This window comes from Oculina patagonica, chromosome 1 (assembly GCF_052425735.1).
Source record: "Oculina patagonica isolate OP01 chromosome 1, crgOcupat, whole genome shotgun sequence".
In the NCBI taxonomy this organism is placed as follows: domain Eukaryota; kingdom Metazoa; phylum Cnidaria; class Anthozoa; order Scleractinia; family Oculinidae; genus Oculina; species Oculina patagonica.
In genome coordinates, this window is record NC_135758.1 from 42,088,544 (window position 1) to 42,114,012 (window position 25,469).

Consider the following 25,469-nt stretch of genomic DNA (forward strand, 5'->3'; position numbering starts at 1 on the left):
CTGACACATATATATATATTGATTAGATATTAATCACAGTATTTATTTCTCCATTTCCCTGCTTTTTTATCCCAAACGGTTCCAGAGCATGACGGATCTTGATGCTCACTTGGAGATGTCCAGAATTTCTTTGAGAATAATCCGGTTTTCGTGTTGAAGGCACCTTTTGCGATGTCTCCACTCCAATACTTTTTGAACAGATCTTTATCACCTCCTGTAGCACCCATGATAAAGGATGCTACGTCTTGAGCCTGCTGAAACCCTGGGATCTTATTGCCGATTTTATTGTTGATCGATTCTCCGAGTCCTTTACCAGATTTGTTGCTTACAAAACGGGTTTTAGTGATTTTGCATTCAGCGCATATGCATTTCATCATAGTTCGGCCATTTTTGGTTTTTACATATCGCTCGCTATCAGGTATGCATTCAGTCTTTTTTTTCTGTTTTACACAATACGATTTGACCATTATATATATTGATTATACAATTTCATCAAAATTTTTTTTACAGCTTCTCTTTTCTTTATCAATGAACAAAAATTCGAAGGGCATCAGTTTGTCAAATAAATTGGGATCTATTCTGTTTTCTTTGCCGATCAGATTGGAATGGTTTTTTGTGGCTGGTGGATATAATAACATATGTGAACTGTTCAGTCTTATTTTCTGAGGCACATCATAGTAACTTTGACTCAAATAAATGGGAGTTATATTATGATGTCTTCCGTCAGTGAAATGATTCGCTATTTTGGATTGAATTTTGTCACAACAATTTATCAAATCATCGAAGACCACTATTTTTCTGTTATTGTTGGGATATTCTTCAGTATCCATTATTTCATCAGCAGTCTTAATCTCTAACACATCATAACCAACCTTTTTTGATATGTCATCCATCAATGATTCGAGATCTTTTATTTTGTCTTGATGTCTATTCGGAGTATAAAATATTATCTTGTCATAAAACACGAGCGGTTTTCTCAATATGTGCATCAGAAGGTTTGTTTTACCACAATTGCTTTGACCGCAAATGAGCATTCTGAATTCTTCATTCAAGAAGTTATTTAAGCTTCGTTTTTGGGCTTCTTTTTTGATGTTGTCATAGTTTGGAATCTTCATCAATATATATATTGTGTACATTAAAATATCTGTCTTCCAGCATTTATGTCAATTGATATATTAATTTTGTCATTTATCTAAACTATTATATATGGATATCGAAAAATTCAGAGAAAATCAGAAGAAGCATTATGAGAATAATCTTTTGAAAAGACAAATCAGAAAACAAATAAAAGACACACTGGATGAAAAACAATCAAGACAATTTGAAAGCAAGGAATTATTCAAACCCGTTATAACATCTCAGAAAGAGGTGAAAGAAACCATCGATAAAAAACAAGATAAATTAATTGAAAACTTGAATGAAAAACAAGAAAAATTAATTTCAGCTGTTGATATGTTGAATGAAACAATGTCATCATCTGGTTCACAAAGTGGGGTTCAAAGTTGGTTAAGTGATTTACCATCAAAATTTGATCCTTTAGACATAGTACCTGAAGAAAATGAAGAAGAAGATGAAGATGAAGAAGTCCCAAAAAAAGAAGTCGTTGAAGAACATATCTTCAACCAAGGTGAAAAAAACATCATAAGAAAATATGGATTTGATCCTGATTTGAATGATATTCCAGATGAAAAAGAAGTTAGATCAGCAATATCTCATCTTACTGGAAAAAGACGATCTTCAAATCTGATTATTAAAAATAACGCAAGGAAAGATCAAGAGATATTGAGTAAATATCGCACTATTATAAAAGGAATCAATTTGAGGGAAAAAACAGGTGAAGGTATCAGGTCTTACAAACAGCCGAAGCGGAATGCTTACAAGATAAACAATGGACAGTATGGTGGTTTACTCATAAATATGCCAAGATTAATCAATGAAATGGTCATCGAAGCCGTGAAAGATGGCAAAATGGTTTATGAAGACATTGCTGACAAATCACTCGTTGATCTCATCACAAAGAGGTTTAATCCGAAGAAAAAGTATTCATCAAAAGCAATCAAAATATTCAATAATCTCAATATGTTATCAAACATCCCAAAACACAGATCATCAGGGAAATCAAAACTGATTGGAGGTGCAATCATATACTCAAACCCAAACGATTTGATGAAAAGATTGACTTTGTTGACTGGAAGCAAAAGGGCTGGTAATACAAGTATTGCTCTCAGAAATAAAATGTGGCAGATCATTGATTATTTACTCAAACAAGGTGTGATAGCTAAAACACAATACGATAAATTTGTCAGGACTCAATTAATGTAATCTAATGATATAATGGAAATCCCGATGTTTTTGGATAGCAATGATGGAATAAGAGATTCAATGTCTCATGATTTCACCATCAATCATGTGCCTGAAATAGTCCTAGACAGGAATAAAACATATTATTTGGCTCTTTACAATGCTGAAATGACTTACTCTTGGTTCAATATTTCTTCAAATTATGGAAACAATAAAATAAAATACAGCAAAGATTCTGGAGCAAATTGGGTTGAAATCGTTTTCCATGATGGAAATTATAGTTATACAGACATTAATGCTTATATTTCACAAATACTCGAAGTGAATGGTGATTTAAACGATAAGGGAAGAGGTATTTCACTGAAATTTTCATCATCATTATTGAAAGTGTATATCGAATTGGAAGATGGATATAGATTAGATCTCAGAGAAGGTGATTTCTCAAAACTGATTGGTTTCAATAAAGAAATCATCACATCATCAAAATATGGACACAATGCTCCTAACATAACGAGAAATGTAGATAACATTTTTATTCATTGTAATCTTCTGAGTGACTCGCTTGTTTCAGGGATGCAAGGTGATGTACTTTATCGTTTCAGTGTTGCCAATTTGCAGATATCTTATCCATTTGAAATAAAAGAAACAATACCTCGACCCCTTTTCAACAAAATCAATACCAACATCATCAAAGAATTGAGGATATATATCACTGATGGATTGAACAACCCTATCCATCTCAATAATATACCAATTAACTTGACTTTGCTGTTGAAAGAAGTGTGATATTATATATCGTATTCGTATATGAGCAGAATCAGAAAAGTGAGAGATATGAATACCGGTATGTCATACTACATCGACATTGAAACCGGTGACCCAGTTGATGATCACCAAAAAGGAGGTGGTATTATGAACAGTTTGATTTCCACTGCAAAAAAATCATTGACAAGTAAAACCACCAAAGATTTGGCAAAAAAAGCCGGTAAAAAAGGAGTACAACATGTTGCACATAAAACTGGCAACATCATCAAAAATAGACTGAATAAAGCAACCAAGAAAGAAACAGAAAAACTGAAAAAATACAGTGAATCAGAAAATAAGGGAGATATGATCGTCAGCTTATTACAATCACATCCTGAAAACAAAAAATTCCAACCAGAAAGAACGAAAAAGACGGAAGAACAATTGAGGAATGATATTCTCAGTCTGGAATTCGACAAATTAACCAACATGTAAAATAATGTAAACCATTATTATATAATGTCTTTCAGAAGTTCGAAATATTGCAAACGATATGAATATGTCTCATTTGAATTACAAAATCCAATAACATTACCTGCAAACAATCAATCTCAAAAGAAGAGTGGATACCGTTTCGTCATTGACAGTAGCAGTGAAACTCATCCTTTTGACTTGTATAATTCATACCTTTCTGTCGATTTTAAAATCACAAAGATGGATAACACTGGTTATGCTGTAGCTGATCGGGTTGCAACCGTCAATTCCGGTTATTCACTTATCAATCAGTTGAAGGTTGAATTAAGCGGAGTTAATGCTCTCGATGCACCAGGGGTTAATCATGCTATCAATGTAAAAAATCTGACTGAATTATCATCAAGTTACACTGAAACAGTCGGACCAAGCATGTTTAATTACCCTGATACAGCCGTCGGAGCTGTGATTCAAAAATATACAATGAGAGCAGTACAACACGGTGCAAACAACGCTGGTAATGCTTATGAAGTAAGAAATTTCGTTGATGGAGATAATGTAAACTACAATGAGGGTTTCGCAAAAAGAAAAGCATTACTCACGCAAGCTGTTGAAAATAACATCATACTACCATTGAACAGATATGGTTTTTTCAACTCTTTTGAGACAGAAATAGCACCCAATGGTAAAGTAACCATTGATGTCAATCTTGAAACTGATAACAATGTGATATTTCGTGCTGGAGGTGATCCTGGCAGGTTTATTGTCACTAGGCTTGTTTTATGGGTTCCGAAAATGATATTTAATGCTGAGGGTGAGCAGATTTTTCTTCAAACATATCTAAAGCCCCATACATGGTCATATCTCAAAGAAAGGATAGAGACTTCTTCGTCAACAAGACAACGTCAAGGTACATTTAGGATTACTTCTTCAATTCGAAAACCGAGGCATGTTTTTATATGGGCTCTTAATGATGCAAAAATGAATGATCAAACACAGAATCCGTTTCTATTTAATACATATAACATCGCGAATAACCGAACATTTTCAAATGCAAGGCTTGAACTAAGCAACGGTATTTTTTATCCAAACGAAGAACTGAAACCAGATACAGAGATCGTACAAGCATACAGGACATTGATGGAATATCAAAAAGATTTTAATGCTTATTACAGTTCTCCAACAATAACACTGAAATCATTTCAAGAGTTATATGGGCTCATCTATTTTGATCTGAGAAACCAGGAAGAAGAAATCAAAAGTGGATCGACCAAAATCCAGTTCAGTTATAAACTATCTGGGATTCCAAATGCAAATTACAGTCTTTATGCTCTCATTCTCCATGAAGAAGAGCTTGGTGTTGATATCGTCAATGGTAAAGTTCTCCTCAAAGCTTGATTCGTTAATCAAATGTATTTTATGTAACGTTAATATATATGACTGAATACAAACCATACACTGTATCACTCAGCAGAAACCAGAAATTGAAGCTCACAAAAGCCATCATGAACAAATCTCCAATAACACTGAGATTGTCGTCTAATGAGTTGTCTGGAAGCGACAAAATGTTTCTAACAAAAACACAGATCAATAAGATCAAAAAATCGAAAACCCTCAATAAAGGTGTTGATATAAAAATTTCAAAAACACAAATTTCTCATATTAAACCAATGATACAATCGGGTATGGGTCTTCAAAATAGACCGTATCCACCTTCAATAAAAAGCCAAGGACAAGGATTGCGTAACAGACCATTTAATATCCACGATTATGCCCAGTACAAAAGCCCCCCTTTCATTGGTACTTGGTCTGGGGATCAGAAAGGTTCAGGAATAAAAAAAAAAAAAAAACCATGAAGAAAAAAGTAACCCAAACAACCATTCCAATAATTGGATTGAGATTGTAAATAAACCAAAATTCATTAATAAAGCTTTGAGCGATAGAGATTTGATTAATTGGTGTGATTATTTAAAAATTGATATTACCGGCATATATAGCAGAAACCAACATATGCCTAAAAAACATAGTCCATGTGTTATCAATTTAGATGATTTGAATAATGCTGGAACTCATTGGACTTGTTGTGTAAAAGGTAAAAATGACAAAACATTATGGTATTTCGACAGTTTCGGAATGCATTACCCCCAAGAATTTGAAATGAGAGCAAAGAGAGATGGTATCACCAATATTCTTTTTAATAATTCTCAATATCAAGACCTCAAGTCTGTTTTATGTGGTTATTATTGTCTTTATTTTTTACACCAAGCACTTGTATTCAAAAAAGGATATTTTGACATCTTGAAACCATTATCAATGACAAACACCAATCACAATGAAAAATTCATCAAGAACTATTTTGAAAATATATAACATAATTACATATGGGATTTTTTGACGGCAATCATACTGCGAATGCAATAACTGTTAGTGTTGTAAAAGAAGGACCAGCTGGGGTTGGTTTTAAACTGACGGACGATGGCAATTATGATATGGAGAATAAAAAAATATTCAAATTGAAGACGCCCAATGACGTTGCAGTAGATGCTGATTACGATTCGTATGCTCTTGATTTGTCTTCAGCTGTTAACAAAGATTATCTAAAATTGAATTGTTTGACAAAACATGCTGAAGGGAACAATTTTGATGCAAATCAAAATAATATTCATAATACTGAGCCATACTATCCTGGAATGTATAAAAAAACGAGCTTAGTATCAAAACAGTATGTAGATCTAATGGACACTGATCTTGAACAAAAAATAGATAGTAAAATACAAAATAAAGCTGATCTAGATACCCACGATGAACAAACGTTTAACAGCATAATAAACGTCCCGAAATTCGATTCAGGATATAGTAATATGTCAAATGTGATGAATAAAGAATATATTGACTCCAGAGACGCGCTTAAAGCTGATAAAACATATGCCGACAATACTTTTCTAACGAAGAAAACAGGTGCTATTTTGGCTAATACCCTTCAGAGCAAGGTTTCCAAAATATATGCCGACAGTACTTTTTTAACGAAGGCTGTTGGTAATGGCTTAGCTCAGAGCATACAAAATAGGCTCAATATTCACGGTAGTAACATGATGGAGGCAAATCTCGATATGGGTGGGTATAATATAACCCATCTAAAAAACCCAACCAATGATACAGACGCTGTAAACAAAAAATACATGCTTGATTATGTTGGTGAAAGTCATGTTCAATCAGCTAATGGTGAAAATAAATTCAAATATATAATGGATGATCCCAATGCACAAGTGAGTGAAGAAGATGATGTCGAATTGGGTAATGTTGTAACCTTTCAAAATTCACCACATAAGGTAAATAAAAAGGTTGTTGACATGAAATTATTGCTTGACAGTTCTAAAGGCTATTACAGTTCAAGAATTGGACTAAATCTGTATTTATTGACCAATGATCAATATACTGCTGTTCTTGAGATTATGTGGGTTAGTGATGATATTGACCCTGACAGTTTGGAAATATATGGCACATCATCCATAGAAACTATTCATAACGTTAGCAGAAAAACGTTCAAAACACAAAAATATGTCAGATTGATATGCCAATTCACAAAAAGTCAAAGCATCGGAAACAATTACTTGTATCTCGATTTAGTCATGAAAAATAAAACAGGAAGCTCTTATGCCCCTAAACTACAGACATACTTCACTGTTTATGGAATATCTGGTCATCAATCCAATGTCGAACCAAGTATTTATGATCAAATATATTATATAGCTAATGACCAAATTAATTTCAACACAGCGATCAATATGGATAATAAAGCTATTTATGGTATTGAAGAGGGAAATAGTGATAGCCAAGCCGTCAATTATAAACAACTGAATAGCTTCAATGATAATCTTAAGGCCTATCTTGAAACAAAAATATTATCACTCCAACCCAAAAGTTATTATAATGAAGTGTTTGAATACTTTTTTGATTTATTAGATCCATCAAATTTCATCATGTCAAATAGCAACGGTGCTGTAGTGTCTGGATTAAATGGTAATCTTGTCTTTAATCCCACAAAATTGTTAGCAGATTTTGATCCAAAAAAGGGCTTTATGAGTGGTTTCGAAATTAATTTAAATGAAAATATAACTGGATCCGATGACTGGACTATATATATGGCATTAAAATATGACTATAAGACCGGTGATAATAAAAGAATTAAAATAAACTTCAATAATGGGAGTAGTTTTCATTACCCATGGTTCAAAATAGAGTCTAATCAGTTATCAATCGATTATGATTTAGATGTATCTTATGAGGAAATTAGATCTGCTTATATAGGTAAATATTTGAATCTCTGGTATACTAAAATAGGTAGTCAATTTCGGATCGGTATTTGTAACAATGGTATTAGTCTCGATAAAATTTTCTCGGGGTATACGCTGAACGCATCTAGCCTCCAAATTTCTTCAGGTTACTATATACAAAGAATCGGTTTTAGTAAAAATACATACCCGATAAATGGTAAAGAGTATCATAAAATCCAATTTTTAGATAAGACAAAAAATGTTTTCTTCGAATAAATTATCTAACTAAATTATATGAAAACAGTGAAATTGGTTAGCAATATTATTGATTCTATTGAGAGATTAATTCAAAACATAAGGAAGCTGTATTACACAATAAAGAACAAGCGCAATGCTAAAATGACAAAATGATAAAACAAAAAAATCATATATAACTAATATATATGACTAAACATCGAAAATGCATATTTACATGGAACCATATATCAAGCGAACTGACTGAAGAACAAATTATAGAATTGAAAGCTTATTATCAAACATATCATCGAAAATGTTGGGCTTATAAGCAGGCTGTTAAACGTTTCAAAAAATGGAAATTATTAGGGAATTCATTGTCTATTCTCTTTGCATCCGGCTCCCTTGCATCAAGTATTGCTACAGGAGGTGTTAGTTTGGTTGCAATTAGTACAATAGCGCTTTTAATACAAGGCTGGATGCATCATCAAAATCTCGATTTAAAAATTCAAAATAGTACATATGCATATCAGAGCTACCAGCATTTACTCAACTCAATTAAAAACACGATGAGATGCGGTGATTACAATCCGTCTAGCGTCATAATTTCAATGAAGAACATTGACGATTATGTGACGGATACCGGTCCGATAATCGACAAGTACCTACGAAAATATGATAAGAAATTTATTGGATGATCCGATTTATTTCGCCAAATTTTAATTCTAAAATCTCATTCCAATACAACTGATAAAAGGCTAACGTTTTCTTGTTTGTGCTAATTTTGATAAATTCACAAGGTAGATTCATCATCAAAAAAAGCTGTTTAATTATGAATTTGGTTGATATGAGTCTTTTTCTACCTTTGTTTACAATAGGAATAGCGGATTCGATAATATTAAACACTTTATAAATCCGATTCCTTTGATCACTAGTCAATTGTACCCTATTTCCATAGCATATACTATTTAGCATATTTTTAATATGATACTTCCGTTGATATACCGATTTTCGGCGTATTTTATACATATTTGCATAAAAATCAATGAACTCATTGTAATAAATAGAACCATGAACCAAACCGCAATTAATACAAACATTTATACCATTTTGATTTGACATATCCTGCTTACTACAGCATAGCTCAGCATCCTTGTTACCTTCTATCAATAGTTGATCGCATAAAGGGCAAGGTTCTTTTAAAATTTTTAATTCATCGTGGATTTCAGAATTACAAACCATTATATATATAACACACATAACTTCACGGCAGAGCTGTTTTTGGCAGTAAATTTTAGAATAAACTTTTTGAGTAAACTTTTTGAGTAAACTTTTTGAGTAAACTTTTTGAGTAAATTTTACTCAAAAAGTTTATATATAAAAAACTTTTTACTTGTTGAAATATGATTGGTCAATAGAAATCACACCAGATTAAAATACCTGCTGACGCGTAAGCCGAAAAATCACGCCATTGACCAAAAAACCTGCTGACGCGTCAGCCGAAAAATCACGCCATTGATCAAAAAAAACCTGCTGACGCGTAAGTCGAAAAATCACGCCATCGAAAAACCCCCTAATAATTTCCGAGAATGCCTTCAAATGTAAACATTGTGGAACCATCTTTTTTAGTCATTAATCATTTATAACTTATGGCTAAAACCGTAAACTGAATAATTATGTATTTAATGTTGATCCTTACGAGGCCTTCCACGTCGTCGTTTCAGTTGTGTATGTTCAATCTGGTCTTCATTTGATATTTCAGATCTGCTGTTAAGGTCTGAAGATAGCATTTTAATAATACAAATATTTGTTTTAAGGATGCTCTGAATACAATACATTTTATTAATGAAGGCTATATCATTCGAGCTTTTATCAGCTTCTAGTTGGTGTTTGATATTTAATGTTATATAACACATTCTATATATATTAATAAAGAAAATAATTATCTGTTTATATCTATCACTTAAACGCACTATAAAAAACACTTAAGGAAATAATATATAGTATATATAATGGGACGAAATAAAAAATACGATAATGAAGAAGACAGACAAAACGCTATTAAGGAAAGCAAGACCAGATATATGCTAAACAAATCATGGATATGTGATGCATGTCAACATGACTACACGCTCGCTGGAAAGCACTCTCACATGAGGACCAAGAAGCATATTAAAAATACTGTTATCAAGGCTATTGAAGACCAATACAACATAATACCAGCTGAAAACATAGAAAGCAATATTATATAATTATATATTGTATAGCACAGTATATATGAATTGCTGTTATCTGTTGCCTTAGGTGACCAAAAATATATTTATTTCTGGTTATCTTTTAAACGCACCAAAAAAATCTAAAAAATAATTTTTACTATAAAGGACTTAAAGAAATGGTAATTCTATATAGTACACAAAAATGGAAAAAAATATCTCATATATTAATATGAATGAATTAGATCTAGAAAAATTATCTAAAACTGAACTCATAAAACTAGTATTATCACTAAAAGCAAACCAACCAAGAGTTTACAAACCTAGGCCACCAATCCCAACTCCTCGTAAGAGTGTAAAACAGAGGGTGCAGGATTATGAGGAAAATATCATTCAACCACCTCCTGAATTTAGGGATGATTACAAGCCTATACCAATGCCTAGGACTATAAAACAAAAACCAATTCCATTACCAAGGAATAAGATAGAGGAAGTTGCTAAAGCTATGAAAGGTTACACAAAGTCTTTCGAAATTGGTATAAAACACAACAAAGACCCGTTATTACAACTACAAAACACAAGGAAAGCTGTTGAATATCATATCATAAAAACCCTTATAGCTATAAAGGGAATCAAATTTGTTGAAACGCTGAAGGTAACATTTTCAAAGATGTCTGGTGATGACATTATTTATAAAACAGCCTATTTCAACAGCAAACCTCAAACAATCATCAATAATATGGAGATTGCTGAATCGCTACAAAAATCAAAACAACAAATCTTAAATTTCGTAGCTCAGTGGATATCAGAAGGCTCGGGCTGGGTATTGCAATCTGTTGATGGTCACTATCTCAATATAGTGAAATATGAACCAATGAAAGGCTCCTCATATATTCGGCTTCCTCAAGAACTTAGAAACAGCGCAAAAGGATTGATTAACATGAAAAATGAGGATAATGAATGCTTCCGTTGGTGTCATATCAGGCATCTTAATCCCCAAGATAAATACCCTCAAAGGATCAAAAAATCGGATAAAGCATATGTTGAAAAGTTAAATTATGATGGAATTAATTTTCCTGTGAATATAAAGCAGTTCAACAAAATCGAGAAACAGAATGAAATCAATATAAATGTTTTCGGTTACGAAGACAAGAAACCATATCCCATTTTTATATCAAAAGAAAAGTATGACAATCAGATGAATTTATTATTGATAACTGAAAATGAAAACAAGCATTATATTCTAATAAAAGATTTCAATAAATTCATGTATAACCAAACAAAACACAAAGAAAAGAAGTACTTCTGCATGCATTGTCTCCAGTGCTTTAGTTCTGAGAGAGTATTAAACGATCACAAAGATAATTGCATTCAAGTCAATGGGACTCAAGCAGTAAAGATGCCTGATAAAGATAATAATATACTGAAATTCAATAACTTTCATAAGCAACAGCAAGTTCCATTCACCATATATGCTGATTTTGAAGCAATAACAGAAAAGATATCTGGTTGTAAGCCTAATGATGATAAATCATTTACTGAAGCTTATCAAAAACACAAAGATTGTGGATATGGTTATAAGGTTGTTTGTTGCTATAATGATAAATATTCAAAGCCTGTTCAGATATACCGAGGTGAAAAGGCTGTTTACAAATTCATGGAAGCTATGCTAGATGAAGTTAAATATTGCAAAACGACTATGCGAAAATTCTTCAAAAAACCACTAAAAATGACTCAAGATGATGAAGATGCATTTCAAAAAGCAAACGGATGCCATATTTGTGACAAAAAATATACTGACGAAGATATACGAGTTAGAGACCATTGCCATATAACTGGTACATGTAAATATCGAGGATCAGCTCATCAAGATTGCAATCTTAAATTAAGAATAGAGCCCGATAAAATTAAAATACCAGTCATTTTTCATAATCTAAGAGGATATGACAGTCACTTTATAATGCAAGAAATCGGAGCTATTGTTAAGAACCATACATACAAAAATAAAAAAGGAGAGATCAAAGAGATGAATATCAATGCTATACCCAACAATATGGAAAAATACATGGCCTTTATGCTTGGTACTCATTTAACCTTCCTCGATAGCTTCCAATTCATGAGTTCTAGTCTTGAGAAGCTGGTTAGTAATCTACCTAAGGAATCACTAAAATATACTTCTGAAATATTCGAGAGTAAGCAACTCAATCTGATGTCAAGAAAAGGAATATATCCGTATGACTATATGGATAGCTTTGACAAATTTAATGAAAAACTACCCAAAAAAGAAGACTTTTACAGTATATTAAATGATGAGCATATATCAGATGACGACTATAAGCATGCTAAAAATGTGTGGAAAACGTTTAAGATCAAAAATATGGGTGAATATCACGATTTATATCTTAAAAGCGATGTACTTTTACTTGCTGATGTATTTGAAAGCTTCCGCAAGACCTGTCTTAAGTATTATAAGCTAGATCCATGCCATTATTTTAGCAGTCCCAGCTTGTCTTGGGATTCAATGCTTAAAATGACAGATATCAAACTAGAGCTTATGACAGACATTGATATGTACCAATTCATTGAAAAAGGAATGAGAGGAGGTATTAGTTATATAGCCAATCGATATGGTAAAGCAAACAATAAATATATGAAAGAATATGATGAAAATTCAGCCTCAAAGTATATCATGTATCTTGATGCTAATAATCTCTATGGTTGGGCTATGAGTCAATATTTACCAACAGGTGGATTTAGATGGTTAACACAAAAACAGATAGATGAAACAAACTTAGCTAAGTACAAAGAAGATTCTAATAAGGGTTTAATTTTAGAAGTTGATCTAGAGTATCCTAATGAACTACATAACCTTCATAATGACTATCCATTGGGAGCAGAAAAAGTTAAAGTAACCAAAGACATGCTATCAGATTATTGCAAAACCATTGCTGAAAAATACAATATATCAACAGGATTAGTTCATAAGTTGACTCCAACTTTAAACAACAGAGAAAAGTATGTACTACATTATAGAAACCTTCAATTGTATTTAGATCTTGGATTAAAGCTAACAAAAGTTTACAGAGTGCTTGAATTCAATCAATCTCCATGGTTAAAACAATACATCGATTTTAATACCGAAAAACGTAAATATGCTAACAATGCTTTCGAAAAAGACTTTTTTAAGCTAATGAATAATAGCATTTACGGCAAGACTTGTGAAAATTTGCGCAAACGTGTTGATGTCCGATTAGTGACTAATGAAAACAAACTGCTGAAGATGACTTCCAAACCAACATACGTTAGTAGTAAAATATTCAATGAAAACCTCGTAGCTATACATAAGATAAAAGAAACACTTACTCTAAACAGACCGGCATATTTAGGAATGTGTATTCTAGATCTAAGCAAAACACTAATGTATGATTTTCATTACAACTACATTAAAAAGAAGTATGGAGATAAAGCCAAACTTTTATTTACAGACACTGACTCTTTATGCTATGAAATTAGAGCTGAAGATGTATACAAAGATTTTTGGAATGATAAGCATAAATTCGACAACAGTGACTATCCTGAAAGCTCCCAGTTTTATAATAAAACCAATAAGAAGGTTATCGGTAAATTCAAAGATGAATCCGCAGGAGTGCCTATATGCGAATTCGTTGGTTTGAGATCTAAAATGTATTCATATGTAAAAGACAATTATAAAGAAGAACGAACCGCAAAAGGAATTAAGAAAAACGTCATTAAAAAAGATATGACACATGAGAATTACAAAGACACACTCTTTAATAACAAACAAATGCATCATACTATGAAAACCATCAGAAGTCAAAATCATCAACTCGGAAGCTATGAAATCAATAAAGTATCACTAAGCTGTTTTGATGACAAAAGATATATACTTGACGATGGTATAACCAGTTATGCATACGGGCATTATAATATCAAACAATAATTTTTCATTTTAATATTCTAATATTTGTTTTCATTTTTGTTTTAAACGCACCGATATAAAAATAAAAAACATATTTCTATAATATAATACGATGATAAGTTTAGAAGACATGACCATGGTCACAAACACAATAAAAAAATATGAAAAAAAAACAGATGACATAAATGTCAAATTAAAAATCGCAAAAAAATAGGAAAAGAATTATCACTTTCAAACAAAGAAATAAATTTAGTAAGTGACATCATAACCTATGAAATAGATAACGATCCAATTGGGCTCATTCGACACATTTTCTTATTCAACAAACAAAAAGAATTCGACATCGTAAAATTTTTCAAAGAACGTAATCAACCGATACCAGAACCAGAAGCAGAAGCTTGAATCAACGCATGAATTAAATAATCAAAACATTTTGAAAAAAGGTATAAGAAGTTTTTTTTTATTTTGAACCTAGGGTTGAGTTAGCGTTGGTTTTTCAGGCTTGGTTTTACAGGCTTTTTTCTAGGGTTTGAATTTCAGTTTTGGATCCAATATTTGATTCCAATATTTGAATCCAGTTTTGATTCTATTTTTGATTTCATTTTTGATTCCATGTTTGATTCTATTTTTGAATCCAGTGCTGTGCAGTAGTATATGAGTTGGGATGTAAGAGATTATAAAAATTTTTATGATCTCGTACCCCCAACTCCTATACTACTGGAGTTTGAGCCAACATAAAACTGGGAGGACAGAAAATATATATAAATAACTATTCAAAGTGGCTAGGAGCCACTAAACTCGGAAAATTTATTACGAAACAAGGATCGAAAACAACAAACTGACAAATAGAGATTTGCTAAAACAAATGATGTTAAACTTTCTACTATTCAGTTTACTTCACTTGCTTAGTTTCATTGTCATCTAGCTGCTCATCGAGAGCAGGCCGAAAGGGCAAGTGATAGAGTTCCCATCAGTTGCAAATTGTTTTCTTTCTTTTTATATTTCCTTTTTGTTTTTTGAAGGTTAGGCAAAATAATAATATCATTAGAAAAATTAAGTTTTGGTCTATTTCAAGAAAACTGACATTAGTATTTTCGGCTGGTAGTTAAGCATGCATGTACTGTATTTATTCGGCTATAAGCCGAGACCCTAGACTTTTAGGAAATTGTTTAAGACATGCGGGATTTCGAATGCCATCGTCTGTTCAAAAGACGATCACAGTACGCCGACAAAATAAATAATATTCCAGAGCGAGCCGATGGACGACGACTTCCAGCCTAAATATCAAAGAAAAGGCGAATAAAAACTTCATTCCTAACGTTGCTTCATTAAACCAAATGGTTTCTAAAGAGCCGCCACTAAAATGAAAGGTAATGACCAAGAATAAACTACAAATGCTTGCTAATAATTTTCGTTTGTTGATGATCGCTCGGCCTCGGCTTATAGATGAATATTTCATTCAAATTAAACTCTTTTCTAGTACCATCGAATTTTTTTTCGGAAATACTCGGCGATAAATTGAAACCCCAATTTTGTTGAGTTTTAACCAGTTCTCAGTAAGATTTGGTGAAAATATATAGGCTTTGTGTACTTCATATATGCGCATGCGTTCAGCACAAAATTCCGTGTGCTTGAGTCTACGCCTGAAAGAATGCATACCACAAGGAGAACTTTGGGGTTTCAGAAACAAATATATAGCATTTGTGTACTTCTTATAAAGTAAGACAGATATGGCTCGCATTTTACCCAGCCCCCTACTCGCTTCACAAAGTTAATTGATTAATTCAATTTGATATTAATTAATTAATTGAATTAAATTGTGGACAGGAATCGAGTGAAGGATGGAAGGAGTGAAATCGGCCCCATAACTAAACTCGGAATTTTCCGAGTTAAAAACTCCACTCAAAAGCCATAAAACTGAAATCAGTAGGCCATTTCCAAGTAACCCTTTGCCTCTGTTTCAAAGTTACGAGTCTACGTGCAAAACCATTCAAATGAAAATGAGTTTGATTTGCATGAAAATGGACCTGTAGGTGACACTCATTTTCGTATGAATGGTTTCACACGTAGATAACAGACCTAAAAACATCATTTTATCTTAAAATATATTTTTATTTTAAAATTATCTAAGAAGCAGCAGATGAAGTACATGTACATTTTTAAGGCCATTGAGAAATCCTATGGGCAAGCCCCCAACAGCTCCACCTTGAAGAAAACTGGGAATTTTTTTTTTCTTTGCACCCTGCTTCACGGTTTGAATGCTCCTTTCTTGGTACTGATATTTTCAGTTATGTCGAGGATTACAATTAGTACCTGCTCTGAGAAATGAATTTGGATTGCCTGTGTGTTTGGCAAAATCCAGAGGCTTGTCACCACAGGCGTCTTGAGCATCAATATCAGCACCATGTTTAATGAGGCAGCTCAGACTCTGTAAATGAGCTCCTGATGCAGCTAAGTGGGCAGGAGTTGTGCCAGAACCTGAAACGAAAGTTAGCTAAAGTTAGTTAAATCAAGAAAAATATCTTGTAGAAAATTTAAAGGTGCTACAAGAAAGCATTAATAATTGAAAAGAGCTGTTTTACCATCTCTGATGTTTGGACCAGCTCGGTGCTCAAGAAGCCAGTGAACACATTCAGTAGCACCATTTTGTGCAGCCTAGAATATTACCATTGGCAAGAAAGTGTTTATTGAAAAATATATAACAGTGACAACTAAACAAGTTGTCATCTGATTCAGCATGCACAGCTAAGTTTTGTCAAAGTTTACTTTTAATCAGGGTTTTCAAATTTTTGCAAATTTTAACTTTTCCTGATGGGTTCTGCTTGATTTGACAGGGTTGTATAGAAGAGCCGGCAGTCATTTAGCTTCGCCAGTTACTCTGTAGGGTTTTGTTAGCCATTTTAGTTTACAGCTCAAGACAGTACAGAGATTAAGACATCCCTAATATCTTATTGTTATTTATTTTCGCAGGACTTAATTTTCATGATAAAAAAATTGCGAAATTAGAAACCTGCGAAAATTTCTTTTCAACGTTTTTATTGTATTTTTTATGTTAATTACATATTTTTGGCCAAATCGTGAAAATTAAGTCCTGCAAAATATACCCATTCGATTTTCGCCAAATTAAATTCCCGCGATATGAGTAACAAGAAAGTATTACCGTATATTTACAATTTGAATCAGAGTATCAAACAGCCTAAAGTGTAAACTTCCTTACCATGTGCAGTAATGATTTCCCAGACCTGTCCCTAACATCCATTTTAGCAAGCCCTGCACCCAGCAAGAACACAAGACAAGAGCAATTATTATGTGCTGCTGCATGATGGGCTGGAACACACCCTGCTGTGTCTCTAGAATTAACATCAATATCATTGTGAGCGAGCACTTTCAAGGCATCCAAACCTCCTGCACTTGCTGCACAGTGGGCGGGCGTACGTCCTTGATCGTCAACACAACTAACCTCCACATCATTCTCAATTAGGCACCTTTCAAAGAAAGTGATTTTTTTTAGATCAGCTACAGTAGGTAACTCAAACTCAAAGGGAAACAAAAAACAGTTCGGGTTAGCGGGGGTTCAAGTTACCAGGATTCTACTATATCTCTTTGTCATTTATAAAACTAATGGGGTGATTCTGAGCCAACATTATTTTTCATGACACAGTGGGTCATTTTATAAATTGAACAAAAACAGTAATATTAAAAAGAAAAAAAAAAAAATCCAGTTTGTTTTCAAGTTGTGAATGAACAAATAACAGGCAAATGAATGAACGAATGAAGGAACGAACCAACAAACAAACAAATAACCATTTTTAAAACACAAGACTTTTTAACCTTCAAGCTTGTGAGGTCGTGTACATGTATATATGGATTAGACTCCCAAGCTAAATAAAGGGTACCGGTACATTTAACCCCTTAAGTGATGACATGACAATTAAAACAAACTTATAAAATTAGGTCTAAAGTATTATATGCTTTGATTCACTGATCAAAATTCATTGCCAGCATTAGTGTAATTTATTATTCATACCTCAGTGCAGTTGGGTGATTTTTCATAGCTGCCAAGTGAGCGGGAGAACGTCCCTGTTTGTCCTCAAGAGCCATGCTGCTACCATTTGATATCAGGACCTGTAAACATTCACTCTCCCCATGATATGCAGATAAATGAGCGCTAGTTTGTCCATTAGTATCAACAACATCAAAATCTGTGATGTACTTAAGCAGTTCTTGCACCACGTGTTTGTGTCCACCTATACATGCCTCATGGAGTGGTGTCCTGTGTACGCTGCTACATTTCATAGGATCTGCACTTGCCTAGAGAGAGATTTGACTTATATTACTTTTACTTGATTAATAGAGAAACTATGGCCACTTATTCAACTATCATAAATCATAATGGGAATTTGAAAACATCAGAGAAAGTACTGTCTCTTGTACTTTGAGTTTATCTTCCTTCACAGGACGATATGTACAACGTTTTAATTTCTGAGCTATGCCTGTAGTGTTTTCTACCTTTCTCTTAAGTGTTCTCAAATATCCGAATGTTTTATGACAGTTCAACGCATGGCTTATTAAGGATGTATGCATTTTATTTTTCCATACATTTGTTAAATAAATTCTCTGCAAACGGTCAACTGATCGATTCATCTAAATCTGCAGGAAAAAAACTGCCATCAGATTCCCATAGAAGCACTGTTATTTCCAACGGTGTTGCCTACCTGTCAAGATGGCTTCCAAAACAGTGATAAGGTTTATGTAATTAGAGCTAATATATAGATTTAGGCACGCCTAAAAGCGGAGCTCCCCATTTATTTAATTTTCACTGGAGCTTACAATTTTGTGAAATTCTGTTCGCTGAAGCCAAGAAAGTATTACTGAACATCATAATGATATGGGAAAATCTCATTTGCATTTACTTTCAACACACTTAATTAATATACACGACTAATTAATTAATTAAGTGTGTTGAAAGTAAATGCAAATGAGATTTTCCCATATCATTATGATGGAGCTTACAATGTTTTCATTCTAGTGAATAAGCGGCCAAAGTACTAATGTTTATGGCGGTTTATAGGTGCAAGACAAATTTAAATAGCTCACGGTTAAACTGAATGTCAGCAGTACGACAAAAATAATAATCTTAAAGCGGGGCAAAATCATTACTCATGGCACGAAAAATTACTTTAGAGTACAGTAAATTACCTGCTTTCTAGCAATAGAAAATAGTTTCGTGATCCTGTTATAGTTTCGCAGCAGTTTAGTAGACTCCACAATATCTGTTACATTGATATAGGATACCGTAAACACCCGCGTATAAGCCGCACCCGCAGATAAGCCGCACCCCGAGTTTAACAACTCAAATGTTGGAAAAAAGTTTTTTGAAAGTAAATCAAAGAAAATCCAAAGTCGAGTCAAAAATCCAAAGTTGAGTCTTTTGGAAGTCTTCTTCATCGAACGTAAACTCAATGAACATTGAAACAGAAAATACTTCAGTCTTACCCACAATTTGAGCTCTTTAATATAATGAAAACCAACTTTGACATATTATGGGTGATCTTTTTCTGGCATTTGTTGACAGGTATTTCTTCATTCAACGCAGTTTTTCCATAGATTTTTGTGTCACAACAACAAGAACACGCGTTTGCAGAACGTTCGTGGCTTAGTAACCAGGCATTTGATCGGACGCGAAATATGGGACTTGGGCGGGAACGTAAATCAAAACAAGATGGAGATGGAGGCGTTCGGGTTTCGTGGCTATCATATCGACAAATTAAAGAGATTTGGGAGCCATCTATTGGAGATAAACTTGTTGCATAAAGAGAGTTTCGTAATCAGTTCGACAAATTTTCCATCAAAGTGCAAAATGAGAAAGAAACAATTGGCCATCTTACTCGTGAATACTCGTGGTATTTTCTCGCTCGTAAAAGTATCAATATTACTGTTAAAGTTATAGGCCATTGTCCACACTGCAAACAGTATAGGAGCTGTCAAACTTGCAAAAGCAATGACCGGTACTCTCTTGTAGTTTTATGTTATATTTATTTACATAATTTTCCATAAATTAGCATCAGTTAACGAAAATTTACGGCACCTTTTCCGAATGTTTCCGCAGATAAGCCGCACCCCCGCTTTCGAGCGAAAATTTTTGGAAAAAAGGTGCGGCTTATCTGCGGGTTTTTACGGTATATTCAACGTGCAGCATTGAGTCTGTCGGATTAGCTCAATCGGTAAGGTGAAAGTCTGCGAATCGGGAGGTCGCGAGTTCAAATCCCACATGGTCAAGTTTTTTTTTTTTTTTTTTTTTTTTTACCCCGTTGCAATAAAATGGTTTATTTATTATATCAACCCGATTTAGCTTTCGAATGCTCCTTCATGTACGATGCTGGCTTTACAGATAGACACGAAAGTCATCGATCGATTATGGCTCTCAATGTCCACTTTTTTGGCGGTCGACTACTTTCTACACGTAATTTTCAGCCACATTTTGTTTCATTGCTTCTTGTTTTTCTTTTCAAACCTCTTTAAATTTTACGGGCCGCCTTTATACGACCGCCTTTATACGGCCTTCTTGCTTCACTATTTCTACCATCAAACTATGGCGGCCATGTTGCGCGACTCCGTACGTACGACGTACGCGCCCGCGAACCATGCCGCTGTCCATGTTGACCATGAAAACTCATTTCGATAGTGTTCCTTCTTTCATGCGTATGGGGCTCTGCTCTGCGGCCCTGCGGGACGCTGAAGAGCTCCGCTATAATAACAATAATGTGAGGGCCTAATTATTAATTAACAACTCCATAATTGGTTTGCTGTGATCAAACACCCACAGTACAATAATTGCACGTCAACTGTATTTCTTTAGGTCTTGGGTTATACACTCCTAAAAACAGCTAAGCAAAATTTCTAATACCAAAAAGTATTATTTAACACTTCTTTGTAAAACTGATGAAATGTATCACTGACTTTTCGGTGTCTGCAGACTGCAGACTAAGAGAATATGTATACCAGTCGGTATTGTGTTACCATTATTGAAAGCTAACCGTAAACAGGCTAACCGAAGTGCGATTCAGGCTAACCGGAGTGAATAGTAGGCTAACCGGAGTGAATAGTAGACTAACTGGAGTGAATGAGTCTGCAAATGTCACACATTGGGCCATTCCATTTAATATCCGCATCCCCCCCTATTGAGGGTTTTTGGTCTCAACCCCCTCGGAAATTTGATTTGAAGACCCCTTCAGATTTTCTTGATCAAAGTGCCGACACATACCCCCCTTCAGAAAAATAAAAAGATCAAAGGCTCCGATATGGCTACCCCCTCGGAAATAACTGCCGGAGACCCCCCCTCCCCCTAGGATTTCCTTGACCCTCAATAGGGGGGTGCAGATATTAAATGGAATGGCCCATTGCTACCTTTCCTAAAGACGCAATTGACCGATTCGCTTTTTATTTACAATCCGAACGACTGTGGTTTTGTCTCAGTTGAAATTCAACGTGTCTTGATTCCAGTCAAGCTCACCTTAAGAAGTTGCCTAACAACTGCAAGATGTCCATATCCAGCCGCTCGATGCAAAGCAGTCCTGTAGGCACGATGCCCTCCAGCTTTCTCGTTCACATCAACATTTTTATCCAGAAGCAGCCTTGAAACAGCACTGGAATCACCTCGTTCAGCAGCTTCGTGCAAAGGAGGTAAGGATAAATTTACAAATCCTGACGACAGTGGTGGGTTTAGATCTTCGCTCTTTGCGCTGCAAGTTTCTGGTAAATCTTCTTCGCCGAGTTCGAAGTCTTTTCCTCGGCTTGCTGTTAGTGAAGTGTATAAACTGAGATTGCCTGTCCGTGCACTGTTCGCTTCCCTGACTGACATCGTTTGCTCGAAGAAAGAAACAGCTTTAGACTGAAGTTTTGGTAGTTATTTGTAGTGGAAAGACTGAATGTAGTTTTGACGCCATTTTGTTTGATTTGTTTTCGTTTCCTGGGACCCAGTCTTTCATCGAGACTACGGTCGTTCACAGGACACCCATTCTTCAGGTCGGAGCGATCCTCCGAACGCAGGCTCTGGGAACGAGATTGAGCCGGAGCAAATGACTTTTTTTTGGGTGTCTACGTGTACTTTTCATTATCTCTTTTCCGATAGAAGATTTCAATATCCACATATTCATAGAAAAGTATTTCTTCCCTTCATTGGAGCGCTTCTAGTGGATCATTATCCGTCTTCACAGGCAGCCCAAGCTCAAGGTTTGAATGAGGGTGCAATGGTCAGGTAACATTACAAGTTACCAGATATGAAGGACTATTGAACCGCCCTGTTCCTGTATTATATTTTATGCTAGTCACTCTCTCTCCCTACCTTCTCCTCCCGTACGCTTTGAACAAGGTAATTTCAACAAAGCATTGTGGGAGACTGTCAATATTTGACAGATGCTTCGTATTTTCCAAAAAATGTCATTGGTTGAATTGCTGAACAAATATGTTTGTACTGATGCAAACAGCGAAACAAAGGGCATTTTTTAACTCCGATTTTCCCCCTTTTCCAATTTGATAAGAGCTTATCTTTCAGCTTAGGACCCGAAGCGACTTCTTAGTTTTGTTCCATGTGAGCTGCGAAATCGATGCGAAAACCCATCGAGGCTAAACTGCAGAATAATAACCCACAACTTATTTGCATCTTTTTTTAATATCGAAGAACAATAGTTCCTATTGTTTCAATCCTCGTTCTTCAAAGAGTTCCGACTCGGTGAATCTCATTTGCAGGGTATTCTGCAGTGGTCACCAGTTGCTCCGAACAGTTTTAGAAATTCGAAATCGGCTGCAATGTCGATCTGGGTAATAAGCCTGCTTTTCCTGCTTTGTGCAAAATGTACCGAGAGTAAGTTGAAGTACCCGCCATTACCCAAGGGAAAAGCCTACAGTTTGCCCAAGGTAGAAGATAATTTATGGAGTCTAAACGGCCTTACAAGTATTGCGACTGGTATAGCGTTGACATTGAGAAGTCAGCCGCCATATGGTAAGGCTTTTGTTGTTTAAAAAAGTCATATACTACAGATAGCTCTAGTTATTCGTTTCGTAAAATAAAAAGTACTAAATTGTTTTCAGTACCTGTAGAAATATTTTTTTCTTCGACTTTCAGTTCTTCTTACGGCTGGTTCTTTTGACTGATTTGCCAGCCTCTGCTAGGTTTATGGCGTTATCTACCTCCATAGACATCTTGGTATTTACTGTGTGAAAGAGGGAACTTAACCCATCTGTCGCGTCGCTCCCAGGTTCCTTTTCTAACGTTATAAGTGATTCGACATATCAGCGCGGAATGCCGGTCGCCTCGCCACCAAGCAATCTCGCCACCAACCAACTCGCCACCAAGCGAAGTCACCTCGGTTCATGGATTAAAGAACGAAGAATACACCAGTTTTGGTGGCGAGATTCTCTGGTGGCGAGGTGACCGGATACCTCAGCGCGCTAGCGCGACCGCTGCTGAGCGAAAAGATTGCCATATTGGGTGAAATGGTGCGCAGAGTAACAACACAAGAATGTTCCATCCGAAGAAACAACATACAATTTTTCGGCATAAAGGAGCACAAATCACCCAATGACAACGAAGAAGTTCATAGAGGGTTCCAACACAACAAAATAGAGAGAAGGTCTCATAAAGGAAATTGAACTCGAGAGAGCCGATTCATAGAATCCCAAGTAACCAAGCGAAAACGAAAAATAGCATCCAAGACCAATTATCGCGAGAGTGTCCGCTTTCTTTAGACCAGGAACTTATTACATCACACAGAACCTGCCGAAAGGCAAAACGTTTAGCAATCTATCCTTTCTAATATATCTTTTCTATACAGTATGGAGCTTATTAAATGTTTTCTCTGTCAATTTTAATGGCGTCAAGTACTTAGATGGCTGCATCAACAAAAACATCGGATGTTACCGTTTTAATAGACTTTTTACAAGAAACATACTCTTCCGCGCAAAATATCAAAACGTGAGAAGCAGAATGGGATGGTAAAATAATTGAAATTTGTGGTTCTCATCATTGTCGAGGAGTCATGATTCTGTTTAAATTGAAACGAGCGATGTAAACATCGAAAAAATTTCATGTGATAAGAATGGCAGATTTATTCTTTCTAATGTGTTGATAGAAGGTAAGAAATTTGTTTTCTTGAATATTCACCAAACGATCAAAGTTATCGAATTCCTTTCTAAGCAAGTATGCAAGCTAGGGAAAGAATGATGGTGTTGCAGTTTAAAATGAGTTTAAGGCCGATCGAAATGATTCATTCAAATTAGTTTGATTTGTGTTTTCCTTTTTTAAGTTTTATTAGCGTAATCCTTAAACAAAGAAAATACAAAACAAACTGGTTTAATCATTTTGACCTGCAATTAATTTTAAGCTACAACAGAGACTTTATTGTGTAACAAACGAAATAGAAAAAAACACGGGGAACGATCCATTGAACACACAAAAACAGTCATTCAGGAAAAGAACCTTAATTTCATACAAATGCCCGATTTAACAAGACTATTAAACAAAGATTTTAATACATGGAACAATCCATTGATGAAAGTCCGTTGCAGTTTAAAATACCTTTCTTATATCGAAAACATGGAATCCTCAATCAGAAATGTTTAAATCTTACCGAACATTTTTTCAGATCATTTTGCTGTAGCTCTGTCATTTTCGTCGGAAAACAATGAAACAAAGCGCGGACCAAGATTACTGGAATTTAATAACTCCTTGTTAACAGACACGTGCTACGTTGAGATGAAATCCAAACAAATAGCAGAGTTCATTGTTTTCTCTGCAGCGCAGCCTCACCGACAAAGATTTATTCTGGTACGGTCAAAATGGAAATTTGAATGTCAACAATAACCAAAAGCGAGAAAAAAAAACAACCGAAATGATGAAAAAGATTTACTTCAGTTCTGCAATCAAATTGACTATAGAAAAAAATATGATTTTTAACGCCAGTGAAGCGGCCAAAATAGATCAAAATAGAAATCGATCGACTCAAACGAGAACTCGCAACGCTAGTATCTGGTACGCAGCAGATATTTTTACAACCTGGAGGAGAGAAACGATAAAAAGAAACACATATAACTTAATTAACAAAAGGAGACGGTAGCATAATTCATGGTAAAGGTGAAGTCTGCGTCGAGCCAAGTGGCCCATCAGGTCGGAGCTTATGCGTATGGTCTGAGAGTATTTTTAGTCACCCCCCCCCCCCTCCCCCCAGGATGGGATGCTAGTCTATCGCAAGGTTACCGCCTAGCATTAATTCGCCTGTACCCATTTATACGCCT

At 34.8% G+C, this 25,469-nt stretch overlaps 2 protein-coding genes across 3 annotated transcripts in view; one reads left to right on the top strand and one right to left on the bottom strand.

Moving 5' to 3' along the window:
- Positions 1-22,152, bottom strand: part of LOC144632055 (uncharacterized) — a 28,761-nt gene extending 6,609 nt beyond the window's left edge. The window contains exons 1-5 of one of the 2 annotated variants that reach the window (XM_078490665.1): positions 21,691-22,152; positions 18,205-18,488; positions 17,395-17,662; positions 16,760-16,832; positions 16,491-16,655 (exon numbers count right to left, since the gene is read on the bottom strand). In XM_078490665.1, the coding sequence (XP_078346791.1) occupies positions 16,491-16,655; positions 16,760-16,832; positions 17,395-17,662; positions 18,205-18,488; positions 21,691-22,038 (1,138 nt within the window). In that variant the 5' untranslated portion in view covers positions 22,039-22,152. The remainder of the gene's footprint in view (positions 1-16,490; positions 16,656-16,759; positions 16,833-17,394; positions 17,663-18,204; positions 18,489-21,690) is intronic. The other variant, XM_078490671.1, reaches the window with a different exon arrangement.
- An 818-nt stretch (positions 22,153-22,970) lies between these two features.
- The window catches only part of LOC144631938 (prominin-1-A-like), a 48,837-nt gene continuing 46,338 nt past the window's right edge, over positions 22,971-25,469 (top strand). Inside the window, exon 1 of the mRNA XM_078490528.1 lies at positions 22,971-23,178. Coding sequence (XP_078346654.1) covers positions 22,986-23,178 — 193 coding nt within the window. The 5' untranslated portion in view covers positions 22,971-22,985. The remainder of the gene's footprint in view (positions 23,179-25,469) is intronic.